Source organism: Choloepus didactylus, chromosome 2 (assembly GCF_015220235.1).
Source record: "Choloepus didactylus isolate mChoDid1 chromosome 2, mChoDid1.pri, whole genome shotgun sequence".
Classification (NCBI taxonomy): domain Eukaryota; kingdom Metazoa; phylum Chordata; class Mammalia; order Pilosa; family Megalonychidae; genus Choloepus; species Choloepus didactylus.
This window is the reverse complement of record NC_051308.1, coordinates 3385196-3406521: the sequence shown is the minus strand read 5'-3', so window position 1 is coordinate 3406521 and position 21326 is coordinate 3385196. Positions and strand designations below refer to the sequence as shown.

Genomic DNA, 21326 nt, shown 5'->3' with positions numbered 1-21326 from the left:
ACAGAGTCTGAAATAAGTTTTGGCCAATAAAGATGAATCATTTAACATTTACTTGACAACAGAAATTGGTAACACATCCTAAAATGCCTAGAAAGACAGGATGCATTAGAATTTTTGGAGCCGTCTAGTATTCCAACAATTAGGAGTATGAGGCATATGTTCTATTGAGTATCACATTCAAGGCACATTTCATGTTTCAGTGATCTCATTACCATCAGCCCCAAGACTGGGTGCTGGCTGGATAGGGGTGAGACCTCAACTACTGAACTCAAGAGTGAATCAAAAGCTCCACCTACGTTGTTTAATTTTCACTTTATTGGCTCATTTGTAAAATGGGGATGAGTCCACTTAACTTCACAGAAGCTATAAGCTGTTGATAACAGGGAGGAAGCATGTTCAAGTGCCCCCCAAAGCTGCCCAGTCCCTAATAAGTACTCAAACCCACTGTTCCGGTTTGCTAATGCTACCATTTTGCAAAACACCAGAAATGGATTGGCTTTTATAAAGGGGGTTTATTTGGTTACAAAGTTACAGTCTTAAGGCCATAAAATGTCCAAGGTAAAGCATCAACAACAGGGTACCTTCACTGAAAGATGGCTGATGGCATCCGAAAACCTGTTAGCTGGGAAGGCACGTGGCTGGTGTCTGCTTGCTCCCAACTTGCGTTTTAAAATGGTGTTCTCCAAAATGTCAGTGTCAGCTTCCAACGGCCATCTTCAAAAATGTGTCTCTCAGCTGCAGCTAGCTCCTTCTATGTGAGCTCTTACATAGGGCTCTAGTAAACTAATCAAGGCCTTTGCTGAATCGGTGGGGCCACACTTCTGTGGAAATTATCTAATCAGAGTTATCACCTACAGTTGGGTGGGTCGCATCTCCATGGAAACAACCTAATCCAAAGGTTCCAACTTAAATCAACACTAACATGTCTGCCCCTACAAGACTGCATTAAAGAACATGGCTTTTTCTGAGGGACATAATATATACAAACCAGCACACCCACCAAAGATTAGCTCCCTGAACTGACAGTCATTGAGTGATGGAACTATATTGCTTGTATTTCTTTATGCTCCTGAGAAACTGAAATAGGTTTAGTTCAGTCTTTGCAGGTTTCTACCTCATAATCAACACAGACACAGAGAGCAGAACAACTAAGTTAGGAGCCCTTGGACATAGGAAGAACACACAAAACTGGTCCATCAAAACCCAAGTCTTTCCTCTACATCATGTTAATGTCTTGTGGGAGAATAAGCAGAGAAAATTTCATCAAAGTAGAGAGTCAATAAATAGGTATTCTAAACTCATTTTTTTTTTACATATAAGCTTATTTCAAAAATCAACATAGTATTAGTAAATATTTATTAAGAATAAGGACTCAGATGGCCACATGGCCTAAAGAAATCCTTATAAGAATAGCCCTACGCTGACTTTTAGGTTTTACCAAGGAATAACTTTCTTAAAGTTTAGCTTAGTATAATCTGAGAATACAGTTATTTTTCTAGTGATGAAACTATGAAACAATCAGTGATCAGACTCAAGGAAAAAATAAATCCTTGTCCTTCTCAACTTCTTATCTGAAGCTGAAATAAGCCAGCTGGTCAGCTGGTCAACTCATAAGCTTTGGGGATTTTTCCTTCTTCATGACCATAAAAAGCAACAAACGAGTGACATTTCCCTTTATTCTTGCTTGCTGGAGGAAGAATTTGCAACTCCATTCAAGAAGACTCTGTGTGACCTTCCCCTGATCTTCGTTCAAGTTCACATATAGCTACAATACCTCCAGTATTCACTGCAGAAGCTAAAAAGGGTTTCAAGAACATAATAATTTACAGCATTTAACTCCATAGTAGTCCGATTGTCTTTGGCTCCAGAAAATATGGTTAAAGGAAAGTTTGAAGGCATAATGTGGCTTGTGCTAGGAGATTTAGCTCTAAGTGCAACAAATTAAGTGCCACAGAAATTGAGTCTGTAAACAGTTATTAGACTGACTACAGACAGAAAATAAAAATGAAACATGATGCAATTGTCTGGATTGTTCAAACAATGAAATTAATCCAAAGTGTACTCAATCCAAACAATTTTAATTATCTCTTATCATTGCCTCAATTTTCTGCTTTTTCCTCCTCCCCATCCAATAAAATATCAGTAAGTCTAGACATCACAAGGATACAAAAAATATGAAATATATCATCTCAGGATGCCCTGAGGCATTTCCCAGATAATGTACATTAAAAAACTGAGACAAAGCCCATATTTTCCATTTTAACTAAAGAGTAAGAATCTGTCTACATTTGGTTACTTTATTTAAATATATACGTGTATATATATGTACATATATATATTACAATCATGTTATATGAAATGAAATGGAAATCCACCATATCCCTCCTTCCCCCCAAAAGAGAACAATTTCCATTAATATCTTAGAATTACTCTCTCAATCTCAGATTGGAAATATAAAGTCAAGTCTTCAAGTTCCCAACTTCATCCCAGACACAACATTAATTACTGGCTTTACACTGCCCATCACAGTAAGTGCAGGCATCTAGTATTCAAAATTCTCTACAGCAAAGCCACAGAATACTTCTTCAGGCTTCTCAATTACTTTCTAATTGTTCCCTCTTTTCAAGCTCAGAATTTTCCACCTTGTGTTTGGGGAAGGTTGCAGGTTGTATTTCCCATTTTGGAGATTCATAATTAATAACATGAACATCTTAGAGCTAAGTTCTACATTATATATACATATACTGAGCTTTATCAACTTTTCCTAGACTATTTTTCACTCAGTATATGTCACAGTACAGAGGTTGTTCCTTGTCTCTTTATTTTAGCGGCTCCTTCTCTCGAGCATCTCTATACTTCAAAGACTGACCAAGAATTCCACTTCCTCCATGATGCCTTTACTGGTACCCCAACATGGGACCTCTTTCTCTTGCCTTTGAGCCCCGCATTGTCTGTGCCTCTTGCGTGATACTCAGCTACAATTCAGGGCAAAATTCAGGCAATTCATGAACTTGGAATACGTCCGCATTGGACTAAGGGCATCGTGGTTGTACAGGAATTCAGATCTTTCTTTGCTGGCAGCAAAGAAAGATCCCCAGTACACAGGGGTACTTAAAGTATTTTCTCTAAGTTCCCCTTCCTTCCTGAATATACTCACTCATCGTCCGTCTGTTATAACTTGCCTATTTACTCTTTAAAGTAATTTTTATTCCAAGGTCCTACAATAAAGAAAAAGCATTTATCATATCTATGATTTTTCGAGTCATTAACCTAGAGACCTCACTTTTTTTTTTCTTTTGGTTGCCAGAGGGCAGGGGCATTGGTGAATCTTTTACATACTTTTAGTAAAGCCCTCCAAGAGCCGGAGAAATTAATCAAGTCACCTAATCAGCCTAAGACTACAGCATCCCAGGTAAGGAAGAAGCAGTTTCAAGGATCATAGGGATTGCTTGAGAAACTTTCTCTGGCAAAAGTAATACTTTAAACCATGACCTACTTCCCTGAATACTTAAGCATTCTTTGCATTCCTTCCTGTCATGGAGAGATTGTTTATCGGGCACAGTTCCAGAAATGACTTGAAATCTCTAGTTACTGTTGCAAATCTAGATAAAATTGTAGGTTCTCTTCTATTATGAAAGACTCTCCATATAGGACAAAAACGTTTTGAGCTATTTAAAGGCTTCAGTGCATCTTTAATTCATATCAAAGGGTAGCCAATCTTCATTTCAATCAATGTAAAACAAGTTGTTTAGGTTATAAACAAGAAGGACAGATCTAAAGGGAGTCAAAAGTAAAACTTGACCGACCGAAGGTTTTACAAAGAAAAATATCAGATAAAACAGTTATGAAGTCAACTCAGCTGGGTTTTTGCCCCTATTACCGTCAATATTCTTTGTTTAAATTTTATAAACTAGCCTTTGTCAGGATTGGAAAAGTAAATGGCAATAATCAAGCCTGATTTAGTAAACTTTAGTGGTGACATTTTCCACAGCTTTTCAATAACTTATTTCATATAAAAAAGAGCCAAACAAGAACAAAAATTTCTATTTAAATATTTAGATTAACAATGTGGGAGTCAAGAACTCATGTCAAAATAGCAGCTAAACATGTCACTTCTGAAATAATTTTTAAAAATTCATCATCAAAAGACTAGATAGATCTTAGCAATCTGTAGATTATAATCCTATTTCTCTCCTAGCAGTTTGTACTGCAGTGGTATGGTGGTTTGGAGCTGTGCACCCCAGAAAGATAAATTCTTAAACTTAATCCATTCCTGTGGGCGTGGACCCACTGTAAGCAGGACATTTACTTCAGTTAAGGTGTGGCCCACTTCAATCGGGAACAGATCCAGTAATCCTGCTACTGAAGTCCTTTAGGAATGAAACTCAGACACAGAGAGAGCCACAAGCTGAACATCAACAGAACCTGGAAGAAAAGAGAAAAGCCAGGAGAGGCCTCCATCTGCGTTGCCATGTGACAGAGAAGCCCAGGACCGAGGCTCACCACAACCAGTCACAGAACAACATAGTCTTGGGGAAGAAAACATCATCTTGCCGCCTTGATTTGGACTTCAAACTTAGCCTCAAAACCATGAGCTAATCAATTCTCGTTGTTTAAGTCAACCCATTGCATATATTTGCTTGACCAGCCAACAACACTGAAACAAGTGGTATATCAATTGTAAACTCTAAGTAGGTAGCCCACACCCAAGGTTGACTTTTTTTTTTTTTTTTTTTGGCCCTGAATGGCAGGTCTTTTATATAATTACCCAACGTGAAACATGACTCCCTTTCTGATGTCTTTCTAAAAGAGGCCGGTCCCCAGGTTGATTTTTGCATAGTATTCAACATTATTGGTGTTGAATGAGACTGACATACATACCAATGTGAAGGATAATCTCAAAAAAATTTTTTTCTAAAAAGGCATTCTACAAGGAGTTTGCTAAATTAGTGCAAAGTTATCAAGCAAGAGCTGTATTGAAAACAAGTGTGCTTCTTGCAGATTGTGCCATTCAGGGTAATACATGTTGAATGAAATGCTATTATCCTTACTGACCAAGAAGAAGCTGCTTATCAATGTACATTTTTTTTAATTTCTACCTGATGCTGCTTAAAACTCTTCTCTCATTTGTCATTTCAAAACTTCTTTGTGCTGGGTAACTAGACAATGGCTGAGGGCTTAGCTGATGGCAATTGGCTGGTCCAAAAATCCCTGGTTAGGGAACCAGGGAAAATTTTATCCCCCAATGCTCTGGCAATTTGAGATGTCTGCATACAGCCAACAGAAGATCAACCAACAGGATTTAGTAATCTCCCCTTTTTGAATTTTGGCTTATCTCATTTACGAATCAAACATAAAATTGATATTTTACTAAAATTGGGATTAAAGTTAGGCAGAATGAAACTACAGTGTTTCTCCTTGAAAAAAAAAAAAAGAAACATTGAGAAGCAGTAGGCAAGACAAAAAACTTTGAACTTGAATGAATACTTGTATTAAGAGTACCCTGAGAGTTCTACAATGGAAAACGTAAAAACAATCTTGTTTTGTGTATCACAACAATATATCCTTTAACAAATGGGAAAGCTATCAAGGATGCAATGAACCATGTTTTCAATTAGTGTGACCAATACCAGGGAGTGACGATAGAAAACTGATCATTATGGCAGGCAAAGCCTGGAGACTGTAATGGCTCAATTCAGTAAGAAACCATAGGCTCAGACATGAAGAAAAATGGCAAACCATCAATATCGTCCTCTGAACTACAAGCCAAAGGGTAGACACTGGTGTAGGGAAAATGACAAAGAAATGTCTTCTTTGAAAGTAAAGATAAGCATTCCCCAAGCAACCTAGTTTCTCTACCTGCAAATGGAAGGAAAGCAATTGCCATCAGGATCCTTCATTTTTTGCTGCACCCTGCATTTCTGGAATAGAAGAGTCCTGCTGCACAGTAATTCTGTTTGCAGTACAATCTGCTAATTGTTCAACTCTGTGATGTCTGTTTTATTTCATCTTCTCTTCTACTAATATTCACTTTGGGTTCCACCTACCCTTTTCCATGGCCCACACTACCAGCCCCTTCAGGGTTCCTGTCTCTCAGCCCACGATACTGGACCACCACCATGTACCTCCCATGTCTGCCCGTCCACAGGCTTGGGGTGTTCCAGTGCCCACAATGTCTGCTGTGACCCAGATCACAACTACAGGCCTGCTATTCATCTCCTGGATGTCCTCACTCATTACCTATAGAGCCAGCTGCAAACCCCTTATTTTCTTTCAAAGTCCCACATCAAGTGATGTTCTCCCTTCTAAAGATTCCCTATGTGTGTAAATCGTTTCTGTTTGGCATGGCTTGTTATGCAGCAAGAGAAAACTGAAAACACTGTCATGAAGTCAAAGTCCTTGTCGGGCTCCTGGAGACCCTCGAGTACTCCAGATGCCAAGTCTTCACATCTCAGTTATTTTTGATGGCCCCCATGCCAAACCTCATATCCTGCACCCAGTGCCACCACTGTGCCCCTGCTGATATCTAATGCAGCAAGTGCCATATTGCGAAAATGTTTTCCTGTACGATCTCCCCCAATCTCCCCTCACTCCGCCCCACTGTGGGTGTCATCTCTGCCTTGTACAAATGGTCTCCCAGGAGGCCGCTGTGCACTCACGGAGTGTTTCTGAGACCTTGCTCTGTTCATATCACTCCCTTCAGTGGCTCTCTCTTGCCTCTGAAGCTCTTGTGTTGATTAGCTGCAACTTTATTTATCATCCTCTTTCCATCATCCTGTTACAAGCTTTCAGCCCCTTAATATGCCTTGTACTTTCCTGCCTTCTGACTAATGGCCTTTTGCCTGCCTAGAACAATTTCCAAAATGTTCTTTTCTTTCTATAGCAGTCACCTGAGCAATGCACTGAGTAGACATGTACTAGCTAATGGTGGTTCTTCTATTGGCTATCAAACTTTTTAAAGAACTTTTATTGAATATTTCATCTCAAGAGATCTTACCACACCACTTAGATTATGAGTTCTCGGGGGCAATATTATGTATTGTTTTATGTTTTTATCTGCCCAAGCTTCTAGAACAGGACCTTACATATGGTAGGTAATTAGAAGACATTTGACTGACTACTTTTAATGCATAATGTTATTAAATACCAAGAAACAACTTACAGTTAGAAGATAACCAGCTTCCATATATATATATGTTTGTATGTATGTAAGTGTCTATATATATTTATCTCACGTAGCTGTGAGACACAGGATTTAACACTTGTGATACAGAATATAAAAATATTTTAAACCATGGATTTGCTATTATAATTAGACTATATTTTTAGCGACTCCCTTAGTGCTTTTAATTTACTGTATATGTAAACACAGAAAGTAAAGTTTAAAAATAAGAAGAAGCCCATGAAGAGATTTATACATGTGTGGCAACTTGAGTTTTGACAGGAGGGACTATTTAATCAATGATATTGGGCCCAATAGATAACCAATATGGAAAATGAATTTAGCTGTCTCCCTCTAAGACATAAAATAATAAATTTCCAGTGGGTGAAAGATATGTATGTGTATATATATATAATAAATATATACACATATACACATACACATATCATATACATATACATATATAAGAAAAGGAGAACTTTTAACATTTTTAGGACTGAGCTCTGAGAGTTCTCTCTTCTTTGGATCCGTTAGTTCCTAGCAAGAGTTCCTAGATTCAGAAGCTACTCAAGTAATGCTTACGGAATCAAGAATGAATAGAAAACAAGTGGCTGAAAAAGCCATAACCCTATTCTATCCTGATCTTCAACAACCTGGTTAGGTTTTAAGATTTCTTTGTAGATTTTGGGGCCAACCAATTGCCATCAACTAAGCCCTCAGCTATTGTCTACTTATTCAGCACGAAAGAAGTTTTGAATTGACAAACTAGGGAAGAGTTTTAAGAGGCAATGAAAAGCAGCTCCTTCTTGGTCATTATTTACCCTGAATGGCACAAACTACAAGAAGCACACTGGTTTTCAGTGCAGTAGAACAAAGGAAAGCAATTATGTAGGACAAACAATTTCCTTTAGTTTCTCCTTATGATGTGTGGAGGGGAAAAGCTACTCTTCCAAAGTCATCTAAAAGCATCCCTCCTACCCCAATAAATTCCTTCCTTAGTTTCTCTGTGCGGAGAACACCCTCCCCAGCCCTGGGTCAGTCCCCACACTCCACATCCTCCCCACCCCCTTCCACATGGCAACGCTACTCACACCTGGCAAATGAGAATACCTGATGTATACTTTAAGACAACAGAATCCCAGACACTGGCATGGCCTGGGATTCTGATACAATAAATCTAGGAAGGGGCCCAGGGTGTTTTTACAAAAGGCTCCCCAGGTGATTCAATTGCCCAACCAGGTTTTGGGAACCAGGGAAAGTTTAATCCTTCAATACTCTTGCGATCTGCAATGTCTGCATATAACAAACAGAAGATCAGCCAAAGGGGTGTAAGAATCTCCCCTTCTTGAATTTTAGCTTATCTCATTTACACATCAAACATAAAATTGACATTTTACTAAAACTGGGATTAAGGTGAGGCAGGATGAAACTACAGGGTTTCCCGTTTTTTTGTGTAAAAAAAAAAAAAAAAATCACCAAGAAGCAGTAGGGAAGACAAAAACCTTTGAACTTGAATGAATACTTATATTAAGAGAACACTGATGGTGACTGGGAAAGATGTTGTAGTTTCCAGTGCTTTGAACACCTACATTTTTCCAGGAAAACACATTTACTCCAGTTAACAGAGCCAGGCTGTCCTTCATTAGATGAGAACAGAACCCGGGGCAGTGGAGGTTGGGGGTGGGAGATCCGGGGAGCACTTCAGCCTCTTGTTTTCCCAGGAGGTAGATTTCTACTGCCCCGATCCCCGATTCCAACATTTTATGGATCAGAAGTATGAAGAAAATTCTGGCAACTGGATGATTTTAGATTGTTCCCCAGAGGAGAAATTTAAGAGTTGAGAGCTAAAGAAGTAGTTCATTGTCCAAATAAAATTAAAGACAGTGTACTAACTGGGGAAGGAAAAGGAGCAAATGAGAGCAGAACTCTGTCTCATCTGCCTTTTTGACTCTTAAACTTGCTTTTACCCTCTTTTGAGTAATTTCTGGGGGAAAAAAATCTTTAAAAATTAATAGTAAAAGAAACCATAGCCTTTAATGCTCTGAAAGTCATTCCAGGCAGCTCGGAGAAGAAAAGCACATGGCTGGAAAACAGCAGAAGGTGCTGGACTCTGTAATTAAAAACACGTAAAGGAAATGGAGGTGTGTTCTTCCTCTAGCAGATTGGCAAATATTAGAAAATTTGATATCCACCAAGGCAAACGCATGGGAAGGGAGTGTCGATCTCCACAGAGTGGGAATGCAAAGTGATAGAACCTCCTTGAAAAGCAAATTTAGCAAGTGCTATCAACATTTAAAATGCATGTAATACTTAGATCCAGCAATTCCGCTTTCAGAAGTTTATCCCAGAGATGCACTTGCACACATACAAAGACATCTGAAATGGAATGTTTCCTGCGACACATTATTATAGCAAAAGACCGGGGAAATTTAAATATAAACACAGGATTGGTTAAATGGTTACGGTACTTTCACCAAAAAAACAGAAATTTATGCAACCGTTAACAAGAATGGGGGGAAGGTCTTTATATCCTGATATGAAAAGACATCCAAAACCCAAAGTTGCAGAATATGTGGGATATGATCTTACAGGTTAAAAAGAAAAGGTCAGGCTATTCTTATATTCTTATATATGCATATAGTTTTTGAAAGAATATGTAAGAAACTGAAAACATTGGTTTAAAACTATTGTCAACAATGAGTCCCTTAAGAGTGGGGGTGATGAGAGACTTTCACTTTTTAACCCTAATCTAGAAATTAAGGTTCTTAACCAATAACATTTTATAAAAATAAACTTTAAATAAAAAAGCATTGCAATAAGAGGAAACAAATCCTTTTGATCATCGTTCAAGAGTGATGATGTCAGATATACAGTTTGTTTCAAACAACTAAACTCAATTATTCGTGATAAAAAAAGGAGGTTAGCAAATTGAAATTTATTACAGTTTGTTAATATCTTCGCCCCAACCTTTTTATGAGACATGTGAATGAGCAGAAAACAGAAGAATTGATTACAGGTAAAAAAACCCTTCCCTATATACTCTAGTAGGATGCCAGTTTGCAAAAACATTGCCCAATAGCTAATTGGATGAGTCATTTAATCATAATTATAGATTTTCAAGAACTTATTGACAATAAGCATGCACATGTTTAAGATAGAGTCTCCCTCCTTTCTTTCTTTCTTTCTTTCTTTCTTTCTTTCTTTCTTTCTTTCTTTCTTTCAAGAGAACTAAGAGTTGGGTTCATGGATATTCACCTTTGGTTTGTTTGGTTTTTTTTGCCACGAGATAAAAGAACTGTATTTTCTCAGAACGCTGCATGCTGCAAGTTCTAATTTCTCACTTCATGATTGGCTACAGCCAAGGATGAGCACTGTTTAGCTTGGTTTTGCTTTCACGGTATTCTATAAGCACTGAATATATGTTAAAAACTGACAAAGAAAAATAAAAAGGAACAATTTCATCATACCTTTTAAAACTAAGCATTTTATTTCCATTTTATCAATTATCCTGTAAAACACCAAACTAGAAAATCCTTTTAACATCAATTTAAAAGTCAACCTATGGTGAATTCAAAAAGGATGCACATCAACAGTAACAAATGTACCACGTCAATACTAAGGGTCAATAATAGGGAAAGGATAAGGGGTATGGGATGTTTTGTTTTTTCCTTTTTATTTTTATTTCTTTTTCTAGAGTAATGAAAATGTTCTAAAATTGATCATGGGATTGTATGCACAGCTATGTGATGATACTGTGAGCCAGTGATTGTATACTTTGGATGATTTGTCAGGTGTGTGAATATATCTAAATAGAACTGCATTAAAAATTTTTTTTAAATAAATTATATCCCATATGACTGCATGGTATGTGAATATATCACAATAAAAATGAATTTAAAAAAAAAAACAATAAATAAATAAATAAATAATATTCCAAGGGAAAAAATTCCATTTAACAACAAAAAAAAGGATGCACATTTGAGTCCTGATCCTCAAAGAGGGACATCATTTTGAGCAGGAATTTCCACTAAACCCACCAATCTACAGCCTATAATGGAGTAACTGGAAGACCCTACAATTCTCACAGCCTACCCCAGATGACCATCTTCGTCCTCATACAAACACCTCCAATTTTTGGTCCCTGTTCTAATCAGAAAGTGGCATTTCTTGTAATCTGGGAAAAATCCATAGGAATACAGGTAGACACACACACACAAACACCACCATATTAACAAATATATAATTCTCTCCTAGTCATCTTAAACTCTGACCCTTTTAAGTCTAAAACCAGGTGACATGGTCACTTTAAGGTCACCTTCATTCTCCGTTTCTATTACATAAACTGAGGGCAAGTGGGAAGAAGCATACTACCTTAAGCTCAGGGAGGAATTAGGACATACATCCGGTCAACTCAATTTTCTGTTTATTACTGAGAGGCAGAGGCATCCTTAAATCTACAAATCAGACAAAGGATGCTCCTGTTTGAGCACCTCTTTATGTTTTGGTGATTCATGGCTCTTGCAACCAAATGGAACCACAGCTTGAAACCCTGACAAGAGTTCCCATCTTTCCACCTGCCCAGGGCTCCCTGCTACAGCTGACCATGGTTTGATTCCCAGCACTGAAGTCAATGATTACACCAGCCAATATAAAGAGGGCAATCAGAGGTTAATCCACCTATCCAAACTCAACCTGGAACTTTGCTCCCGAAATCAAGGTATGCCATGGAAGTCAATTTACCATTTACCATTCGTTACCACGCCATATATTGCTATCTGAGTGACAACAATCTCTCAAAGAAATATTTTTAAAAAGAGATCATTGAGGAATAATAATGTGAGGCTTTATTTACTACCTGTGCTCAGGTATAATCATTCTATCTCCTGAAATAGCTGTACTGCCCAGTCTCAAACTTAAACCTAGCAAATTTGATCAAGCAATTCCCCCCAGAATTAACATATGAAGTTTGTAAAAGAGTACCTGGAAGATAAACTCCTCCCATTTTATTTAAATACGCTACAGACAATACCAAGACTTCTACCTCAGTGTACCAAATGTTAAGATTAACTGACAGTTTAACTCTCCATTGAGAGTTAAACACTACTTGAGAGTGATAAGGCAATTAGTGTAAAATCTTTTGTGATGTGGACACATATACTCAGTGTGTAACTGGTAACTAAAATCAGCAGCAAAAAAAGGAAAGTTAACTAGACTGCTAAATAGGCAGTATGTTTATAAAGCATCATGTAGGTAGAAAAAAAATCTTAATAGCCTTTAATTTATGATCACCATTCTACCCAGAAGGGAAAATAAAATCATTAGCCTAACCCTCCCTAAATGTCCAGAGATCCAATCAAGAAAGCTCAAGATAAAATTTATAACCAAACTCAATATATGAAGTAGTCTTATTTGAACCACCTGAATTTAATATCTTGGTCTATTTGAGATTAAAGACAATTAGAAATTGCAATGCTAACAAGCCACAGGACTGCTAGAGAAAACTGAAACTTCAGCCCCCAAACCTGACTTTTTTGGTCAAAAAAATTCACTTCATCTAATAATAACCAATAGACCACTTAGTGACTATCTGATCCAGGATTTTTAAAAGTGAGGTGGTTAAAAGTTAAATTATAGAAACTTGGATGGGCCAAGGTGATCCTCAACTTGCTAATCTCTACTCCAAACTGAAAGCCAATACCAGAAAGCTCCAGAAAAACATGTTCTTAAAGTTAATCCATTCCCGTGGGTGTGGACCCATTGTTAGTAGGATCTTTGGATGAAGCTACTTCAGTTAAGGTGTGGCCCACCTCAGTCAGGATGGGTCTTAATCCCATTACTGGAGTCCTTTACAAGAGAATGAAATTCAGACACAGAGAGAGAAAACCACAGGAAGCAAGAAGCTGAAAGCAAAGAAACTTGGAAGAGAAGGGAGAGACCAGCAGATGCCACCATGTGCCATGTGGCTTGAGCCAAGGATTGTGGGCAGCCTGTCTTTGGGAAGATGCCTTGATTTGGACATTTTCCTGGTCTCAAAACCATAAGCTAATAAATTCCTATTGTTTAAGCCAGCCCATTTTCATGGTATTTTCTGGAGCAGCCTAGGAAATCAAAACACCATCCCTTCTTTCCACAGATATTTGCCTAGAGCCAACAACCTACCAGCAGCATGTTACCAGGGGCACACCCGTTGTGAGCAAGTCAGATGTGGCCCCTGCCCTTGTGGTCCCTGCCCCCAGAACAGTGGGAGAATACTTCCTAGTTCAGCCACGAAACCCATAACTGGGATCACTGCTGGAAAGAAGGGTCCACAGTGCTATGGAAGCCCAGAGGGCAGATGTGACTATTCAGAAGTTAAGAATTAGAGCTTCACAGGGCCAACAGGGGAGGAAGGGGTTATGTGCTGAGTCATTCTTAACTAGGCTGTCCTTTTGAGAAGACGTAGTTCTTCAAAAGCTGAGTAATAAATTTTAGTTTAAATGAAAAACTGCACACTTTCCAAGGGTATATGTAAGTGTATTGATTTGTCTCCAAATTGATAACTGGGCAGTGTGCCAACCAGTTCAACGCTATTCTGGATGTCATTAAAATAATTTATTTTAAAGGAGTCGTTTGGCTATTTCAAGATGGTGGTGACTAAGAAAGAAGGAGAAGAAGGAGGGCTAAAGGAGGACAAAGAGAAGGGAATGGAAAAAATATTTTAAAACAGTAGAGTTCAAATTTACTGGGAAGGGAACAAGAACCATGTTTCGGATGAATGGTTAAGAAGACCCAAAGGGGTAATAAAAGCTCAAAATAAAAGTGGTCCCCAATTAGCAACTAAAGCTTAAAATTACTTTCCTGGCTAGAATTTAAACACGGGTTAGGCAGCCATTTTGACAGTAGTTGGCATCAAAAGTGATGTACAACAGTATGGAGACGTCACTTAGTCGTTGAAAGAATGGTACATTCCCTAGGCCCAAAGCTCTGGCTATGAAAATCTGGATGTCCCAGGCACTGTTAGTTCATGGTAATATCTACACCTCTAAGGACCATGGATTTTACCAGTAGTTATTAGTTAAAGACTGGAGGTAGACAATGCAAGAAGAGCAGACTGTCAGCCTAAAGTCCACTGGGACAGCTAAAAGAGGCAAGGCAATGAGGGCCCAGTCTGTGAAATTTACCTAGACTTCAGTATTTTTTCACATGGTAAACATTTACACCTCCTGAGATAACTCCTGAAGGCCCTCAAGTAGCTTCTATCCTTACACTGGACACAAGGGTTTTTAAAATATTAGGTATGGTTATGCACATCTTCCTACAAGGATATCACAAAACCGGTGGGGATGAAGCCTTGTTAGCACATGCTGGAAAATCGATCTGAAATACAGCGACCAGGACAAATCACAATCTCGGCGGCTGGAGTAAGACTGTGATAGGCAATATTTCGAGGATATCTGAGTTTCAGCACAGCCTCCGCAGGAAGGAGTACAGGGAACGCTTGCTTAAGCCCCTGACCACTTCCTGACAACTTCTAACTACTCTTCCAGTATTTGTTTATCCAATTGAGTCCACAGTCAACGAAGTGAAGGAGAGGGAGGGTGCTGCCTTGTTCGCAAAACCTGTCATTCCTTCTAGAAACGCAGCGTCTGCCCAGGTTGTCTGGCCCGGAGCGAGCTGCACCACCGTTTTCTGCATCAGAGAGGCTGTGTCTGCTCGTGCTGCTGCCGCAGAAGGACCGAGGACCCGACAGGGTTGTTCTGGGCGCAGATGCCGCAGGACTGGGTACCGAACCGGGGCAGAACGCGGTATCAATCCGGGGCACTCCGGGCGCAGCTACCGCAAGAGGACCGGGTAGCAACCCCGGGCAGAACAGGTTACCCACCGGGGGTGTTTCGGGCGTAGATGGCGCAGGAGGACCGGGTACGACTCCGGGAGCTCCAGACGCAGATGCTGTCAAGGGCAGCACGCGGGGGTGGGGAGCAGGGTGGGGCCCGACACCAGGTCCAGCCCAGGCCCTGGCCACCTGCTCACTTTGGCATCTGAGTAGGGGCTCAAGATGCCCGGCCCTGTAGATCCCCAAGAAAGCACTAGTGGCTCCTCTATCTCAACCCGAGCGCGGAACAGGGCGAGGGGGAACAGGAGTGCACTCTGTCACTGCGGATGGCGCAGTCGCCTCCCCTGGAGACCCACGACAAAGGAGCCAGCCCCCACCGCGCGCGCTGCTGTTCCAGTCCCGCCCTGGCGCGAGGGACCCGAAAAGCTCAGCGAGGGGGTCGGTGCCCACGACTCTGCAACCGAGTTGGCCGGCCCGCCAAGTCGTCGCCGGCAGCCCCACGAGGAACGCAACCCCCACCACCACTCCTCCACCGCCACCCCAGCAGGTGGCCGGCGCGCGTACCTTAGTGGCGGCATCTGCATCAGCGACGGCGGGGTCCCCGAGCGCACCGGGCTCGGGCTCGGCCGGCGTCTCGACCCCCGCCTCGGGCTGCTCGGGGCTGCGCTGCTCGGTGGAGCTGCCTGCGCCCATGGCTCCTGCGCGCCTTGCCAAAGCGCGGGGACGCAAGAACCGGCACCCAGACGCGCCCCCTCTCCCGCCTTCCTCTCCCGGCGCGCTGCGCAGCGAATGAGGCAGACGCGCTCTCGCAAACTCCTTAAAAGAAAAGAGAGAGAGAGAGAGAGAGAGAGAAAGCCACCTCTTTGCCTCCTCTTCCCCGCCCCTTGTTTTCCCCTGGCCTGTCACATGAGCACAGCCCAGCCACGCCCTGCAGCCGCAGCATCACCCCACCCGGGCGGCCAGGATCCCGGGCGCAGCCCGCCCGGCCCCAGGACGCCTCGAGTAGCAAACAGGGACCAGGGCTGCAGAGAAGACAAGGGTTGCAGAAGGTGAGGGGAGAGCAAGAAAGAGGGAACGCAGAAAGCCTCTGGGGACAGGGGTTTGGCTGGATTCTCTTAAATGATGGATCACCCAAGGCAGGGGCTGCTGTTGCGGCGGACTTACAAGTCGCCCAGAAGCGAGGCCAAATCTCACATTTGCTTTTCTTCAGTTTGTGTTTGATCCTAAACATTTGTACCTGCCTCTTCCCCATCAGCCGGAGAAAGGCAAGCACTCCTTGCTCCTCCGGGGTCGGACCATATTAGGGCCGGCGAAGGGAAAGGAGAGGTTGACAGAGGCAGGCCACGGAGGACGGGAAGCCAGGCGACCCATGCTCTCCCACCATGCAGAAGGAGTGATGTCAGCCGACCCGGTGAACAACGCCAGCCTCCCTCCTTCCCGAGGGAATGTGGGGAGTGTGAGTCCATCACTGCAAATGCGCCCAGCTTCCCAGGGCCCCCGGGTAGAAATCACCCACCCAGGCCACTGCTCAGACGTCATGGGCAAAATTCTGTTCGTTAGCGTCGGTAGTTCTGCACAGATGAAGGCTTATTCTTCCCCTTCGTATTCTTGAATCTAATATTTATTATATGAATATTGCTAGCAGTCCGTAAATATTTGAACTAAATGAAATGTTTAGCTGGATTACTTGGCATGGAAGCATGAAGGTAGTGGGGCTGACAGACAAAAATTATCCCAGTACTAACTGGTGATGAAGTGCCTTCATTTTACCAATGGTTGGCATCACACATTAAAAATTAAGAATCTTTTGGAATATTGGCACTAGACATAAAGTAAAAATCCTATACCCAGATTGAGTATGGCTAAAGTAGACCATTGATGTAAGGGGCAGTTCAGCACTGGGATATTTTGCGGCTGATTAATTGCAGGTATTGTAATGGCACTTTGGGGATTGTTATCAGCTATTTATCCAGAATAAATTTTCTGAATTAATCGTTCTTATTTGAAGGGATACACAAAGGTCAGTTTATCTGGAATTTATCACTTAGGGAACAATATATTTGCAAAATGCTTGATCTTGGAGATTTATAAACATTTCACCCATTTTGACTTCCATTTTGACTGTTTTGTAAACATTAGAGTGCTTACTCTGTCTCAGGCAACTGCTCAAAGCGCTTTGCATGTATAATCACATTTATAAAAGCCCCATGAAGTAAACACTATTATTATTCTCATTTTACCAATAGGGGAGGAGGAAACAGAGTCTCAGAGAAATGATGGCATGTGCTCAAAATCCCACAGCTGGTAGATGGAGGAACAGAGTTAGCCCAAGCCTCTCACCTCAAAGCTCACCCTTAAGCACTGCGCAACACTTCACTTCCTCTCCATAAGCAGCTTTCCAATGTGTTCTCTGTCTCCTTCTAAGGGATGCTAGCGAGAAGGGACATTTCGATCTCATTTAGGATGGTAAGAGCTAAAATGGCTGTGAAAACCTATTTGATAATAATGAACGTCAGCACATAGGAGAATTTATCAGTAAGCAGTACAAATGCTATCAAAATTTTTCCCGTCCTGTGAGATAATATTTATTTGGTTCTTGGGAAATTCTTAACAAAGCTTTTCACATCTACCAGCCTTTAAATTTTCAGCAAGTATTACAAGGTCAAAAGATTTCAAGCAACTTTATACCACCCACATGCTGAGGGAGACATTGCAGGTGTCTGTTTAGATTAGCAACTGCTTGCTTTGTGTCTACTTTCGAGGCTATGAAAAAATGCTCATGTTCTGACTTTAAAAAGGCAAAATGATATTTTAAGAAGTGTGCACATTCTAGTACTCCCTATTCTGTCTGAAACAGCTCTTTGATTAAGGGAGTATTAAGAATAATAGGCTCCTTTATAGATTCAAACAACCATATACATAACTGCCATTGTAGCCTGAAAAGTTACTTTTTTTTTAATTTTTAAAAATGCTCATTGTGGTAACAAAATACACAACACAAAATTTCCCATTTTAACCACTATCATGTGTACAATTCAGTGGTATTAATTACATTCACACTATTGTGCTACCATCACCACCATCTATTATCAAAACTTTTTCATGCCAAACAGAAACTGCACCCAATAAACAATAACTCCCCCTTCTCCCCTGCCCCTGGCACCAGCCCCTGGAGACTTCTAAAGTACTTTCTGTTTCTATGAATTTCCTTATTCTAGATATTTCATATAAATGAGATCACACAATTTTGTCCTTTTGTGTCTGTCTTATTTCATTCAACACATCTTCCAGGTTCATCCATGTTGTCGCATGTATCAGAACTTCATTCCTTTTTCAGGCTGAATAATACTCCACTGCATGGATATGCCACGTTTTGTTTATGTGCAATCTGTCAACGATACTTGGGTTGCTTCTACTTTTTGACTACTGTGAATATTGCTGCTATGAATATTGGAGTTCAAAGGGTGTACTTTTCTGGAGTTATTTTGTTGAAAAAAGTGCTTATGTTATTTATTATCCCTAGCAATGAGACATCCCAATCTTTCAAAAATGCTTAATGCCTCAGAACATTACAAAGCTTGTTCTTTCATTCATTCTTCCAATGTAGATTTATCGAGTGCTGATTATGTGACAAGCATAGAGTTACTGCCCTTCTGGATCAAGGCTCTAAATGACATCACTTGGTTTTATTTTCTGGGATGAGGAGACACCTTCGGAATTACTCAGATTGGTGTTGGTGGCATGGGCGAAAGCACCTGCTCTGTCTGAGTCTTCTCCATGGTTACCCATTTTGCACCAGCAGCCCAGGCTTTCTCCTCCAAACAGCAGGACGCAGGTGCCACCACGTGTCTTTCCCCACGGGACAGTTGGTGGTGGAGCCCATTTCCCTGAGAGAGTTAGCACAAGCACACTCACAAAAACAGTTTGAGATTTTTGAAAAACAAATATGCATAGCCAGTAGAGCAGGCTGAACTTGAGCTTCTCACGCTAACTTCTCTGGAAACACAGGTCACATGAGATTTACCAGTAAAACTGAGAGTCAGGCCTGGGTGTCTTGTGCACATACCAAAACATTTTCACGTATAGCATTAAAGGAATTCACACATGTGAAACATTTTACAGCTGGGTTAACGCAGCCCCCTTTAAAGAGCAATAATAATTATGAGTAAAGCAGAATTTAAAAACAACACAACTCTACCTGGCAGATTCATTCTCTAGCTGGGCGGTTTAGAACTGACAGCTTTCACCCTCAAATGATCACTTAATCACTTCTTTGTTTTCCCTATGTAAAAAGCTTAGTCCTCCTGTGCCAGTTATTTTTATGAAGATATCCAATCATCTAGGAACCCAACTCATACTCTTCTCTCTTGCATTTGCTGATTATAAACTTAAAAACTGGAAGGATTAACAAAGTTCTACATTTCTTCACTAAATAATAATCCCAGCATTTAGATGAAAATCACTGAAAGTTCAATTTACAGATGAAGTTCATGTGTCTATCTCGTTCTGCTGGCATAGGTAGGTAGATAGAGAGATAGATAGACAGATAGATAGATAGATAGATAGATATAGATGGATAGATATAGATACAGATATAGAGAAAGGGAGGGGGGAGGGGGGAGAGAGAGAGTTACTTTACTGCTTTGGGGTTAACTATAAAGCCTACTATTTGTATATCACTTCCATTTACCAAGATTTAAGATTGACTCCTGACTCAAATCCAAGATTCCTTTAAAGTAATGGGGGAGGAGAAAGGGGGAAGAGAGTCAATCCTGTCATTTGTATTTTTTCAGCGGTTATAGAAGCCCTTACAGAAGCAATTATTTACAGAGAACTAATTGGGCATGAATGCCACTGAACATACCCTTTGTTCAAGATGCATCTAAATAAAAATAGATAGAGCTAAATACAGATGAAGTATAGTCATCAATAAGCCAGCATCACTTTGGCTCCTTGTTTTTCTAGAGTTGGGCTACTTTCCATCTACTTATGATAGGAACCAAGAGATAGTAAAAAATTTGCCCAAAATGGAGAAAGAATTTTTCAGGATGCTTTTTGGAAGGCACCTAAAGGTGCCTGGAAGGTAATGACACTAGAGTGTAGATCAAATTCTCATAATCTGCACAGTTTCAAATCCCTCCACAAATTATTTGAAAAGTACCGTAAGTATACAACAATTTTTTTTCAATATTTTAACATTATTTCAACAAACTTTTATTGGGTTAACTGTCACAAAATACTTGGAACTTTTCAAAGCTGGAAACTTTGGTTTCATAAGTCAACATCACTTCATCCAAAAAAGATATTATAAAGGCATGAATCATAAAATATGGAGAATTTTTATGTCCCTTACTAACTTGAATCCCTTTGTGAATTTTTAATCTCAGTTCTGCTATTTGCTGTCTCTGACATCAAAAATTTTTTCAATATTTTTTACATGTGATTAAGAACCCAAAGAAAAGATTAGTGCTGGACCTGAAGAAGGATCAGTAAAATCTTATACCAGAGGGTGATTATTTCATCCCATTTTATAGACCTCCTACCTAAGGCTGCTGAGGTTCCTCATTCCTACATATTGCTCTCATTTCTATTAGCTGCTGTTTTTTCTTTTTTAATGACTTCTTGTCACTCTGACAAATACAGTATCTATAGGAGAGACCCCTGTGGTAAGTCAGAATAAAAGATAGAAAGTCAATAGTGAGACTGGACACCCTTCTCCTTCCCTCTTGTCTCCCAACACGTTACTTCATTACAACTTCATTGGGAGCATGAAAAAGACTCCAATGTCTGCCACTGCTGATGCTCCCAAATCAATGAAAACTTTGGCTTGAAAAGTGGAATTGTTTGGGTCTGCTGTTTTCCATTTTATTGTGCTCTAGAGAATTCTGTGGAAGAAATCATGAGTGAAATATGTGAATTTTGCTTTCTTTGGGAGAATATGAAGCAATGCTCATTTCAGAGTGTGAAATTATGGCTGTTTGGTGGTTTTCTTTTTTTTTCCTGAGTAAAAACAACTTGCTGGTAAAAATAATATCCACAATCTCAAGCAATATTTTACAGAAGAAATTCCATGTTTAGAGGGTACTGACAGTCCCTTAGAATATTTTTTTATGGCTTTATTGAGGTATAATTGACATAAAAGGAACAGCACATACCTAAAGCATACAATTTGATGAGTTTTGACAGAAGAATGCATCCTTGAAATCATCACCACAATCAAGATACTGAACATATTCATGAACCCTACGTCTTCCCATGTGCGCTTATAATCCCTCTCTCCTCTCCTGCCTGCCCACCCTACCTTCCCAGACGAGCGCCGGGAAGTACTGTTCTGCTATCTGTCATTTTAGA

At 40.3% G+C, this 21326-nt stretch overlaps 1 protein-coding gene across 1 annotated transcript in view; it reads right to left on the bottom strand.

Moving 5' to 3' along the window:
* Nucleotides 1-15847, bottom strand: part of AKAP12 (A-kinase anchoring protein 12) — a 102319-nt gene extending 86472 nt beyond the window's left edge. Inside the window, exon 1 of the mRNA XM_037819463.1 lies at nt 15540-15847. Within this exon, the coding sequence (XP_037675391.1) occupies nt 15540-15668 (129 nt within the window). The 5' untranslated portion in view covers nt 15669-15847. The remainder of the gene's footprint in view (nt 1-15539) is intronic.
* Nucleotides 15848-21326: the final 5479 nt, after the last annotated feature.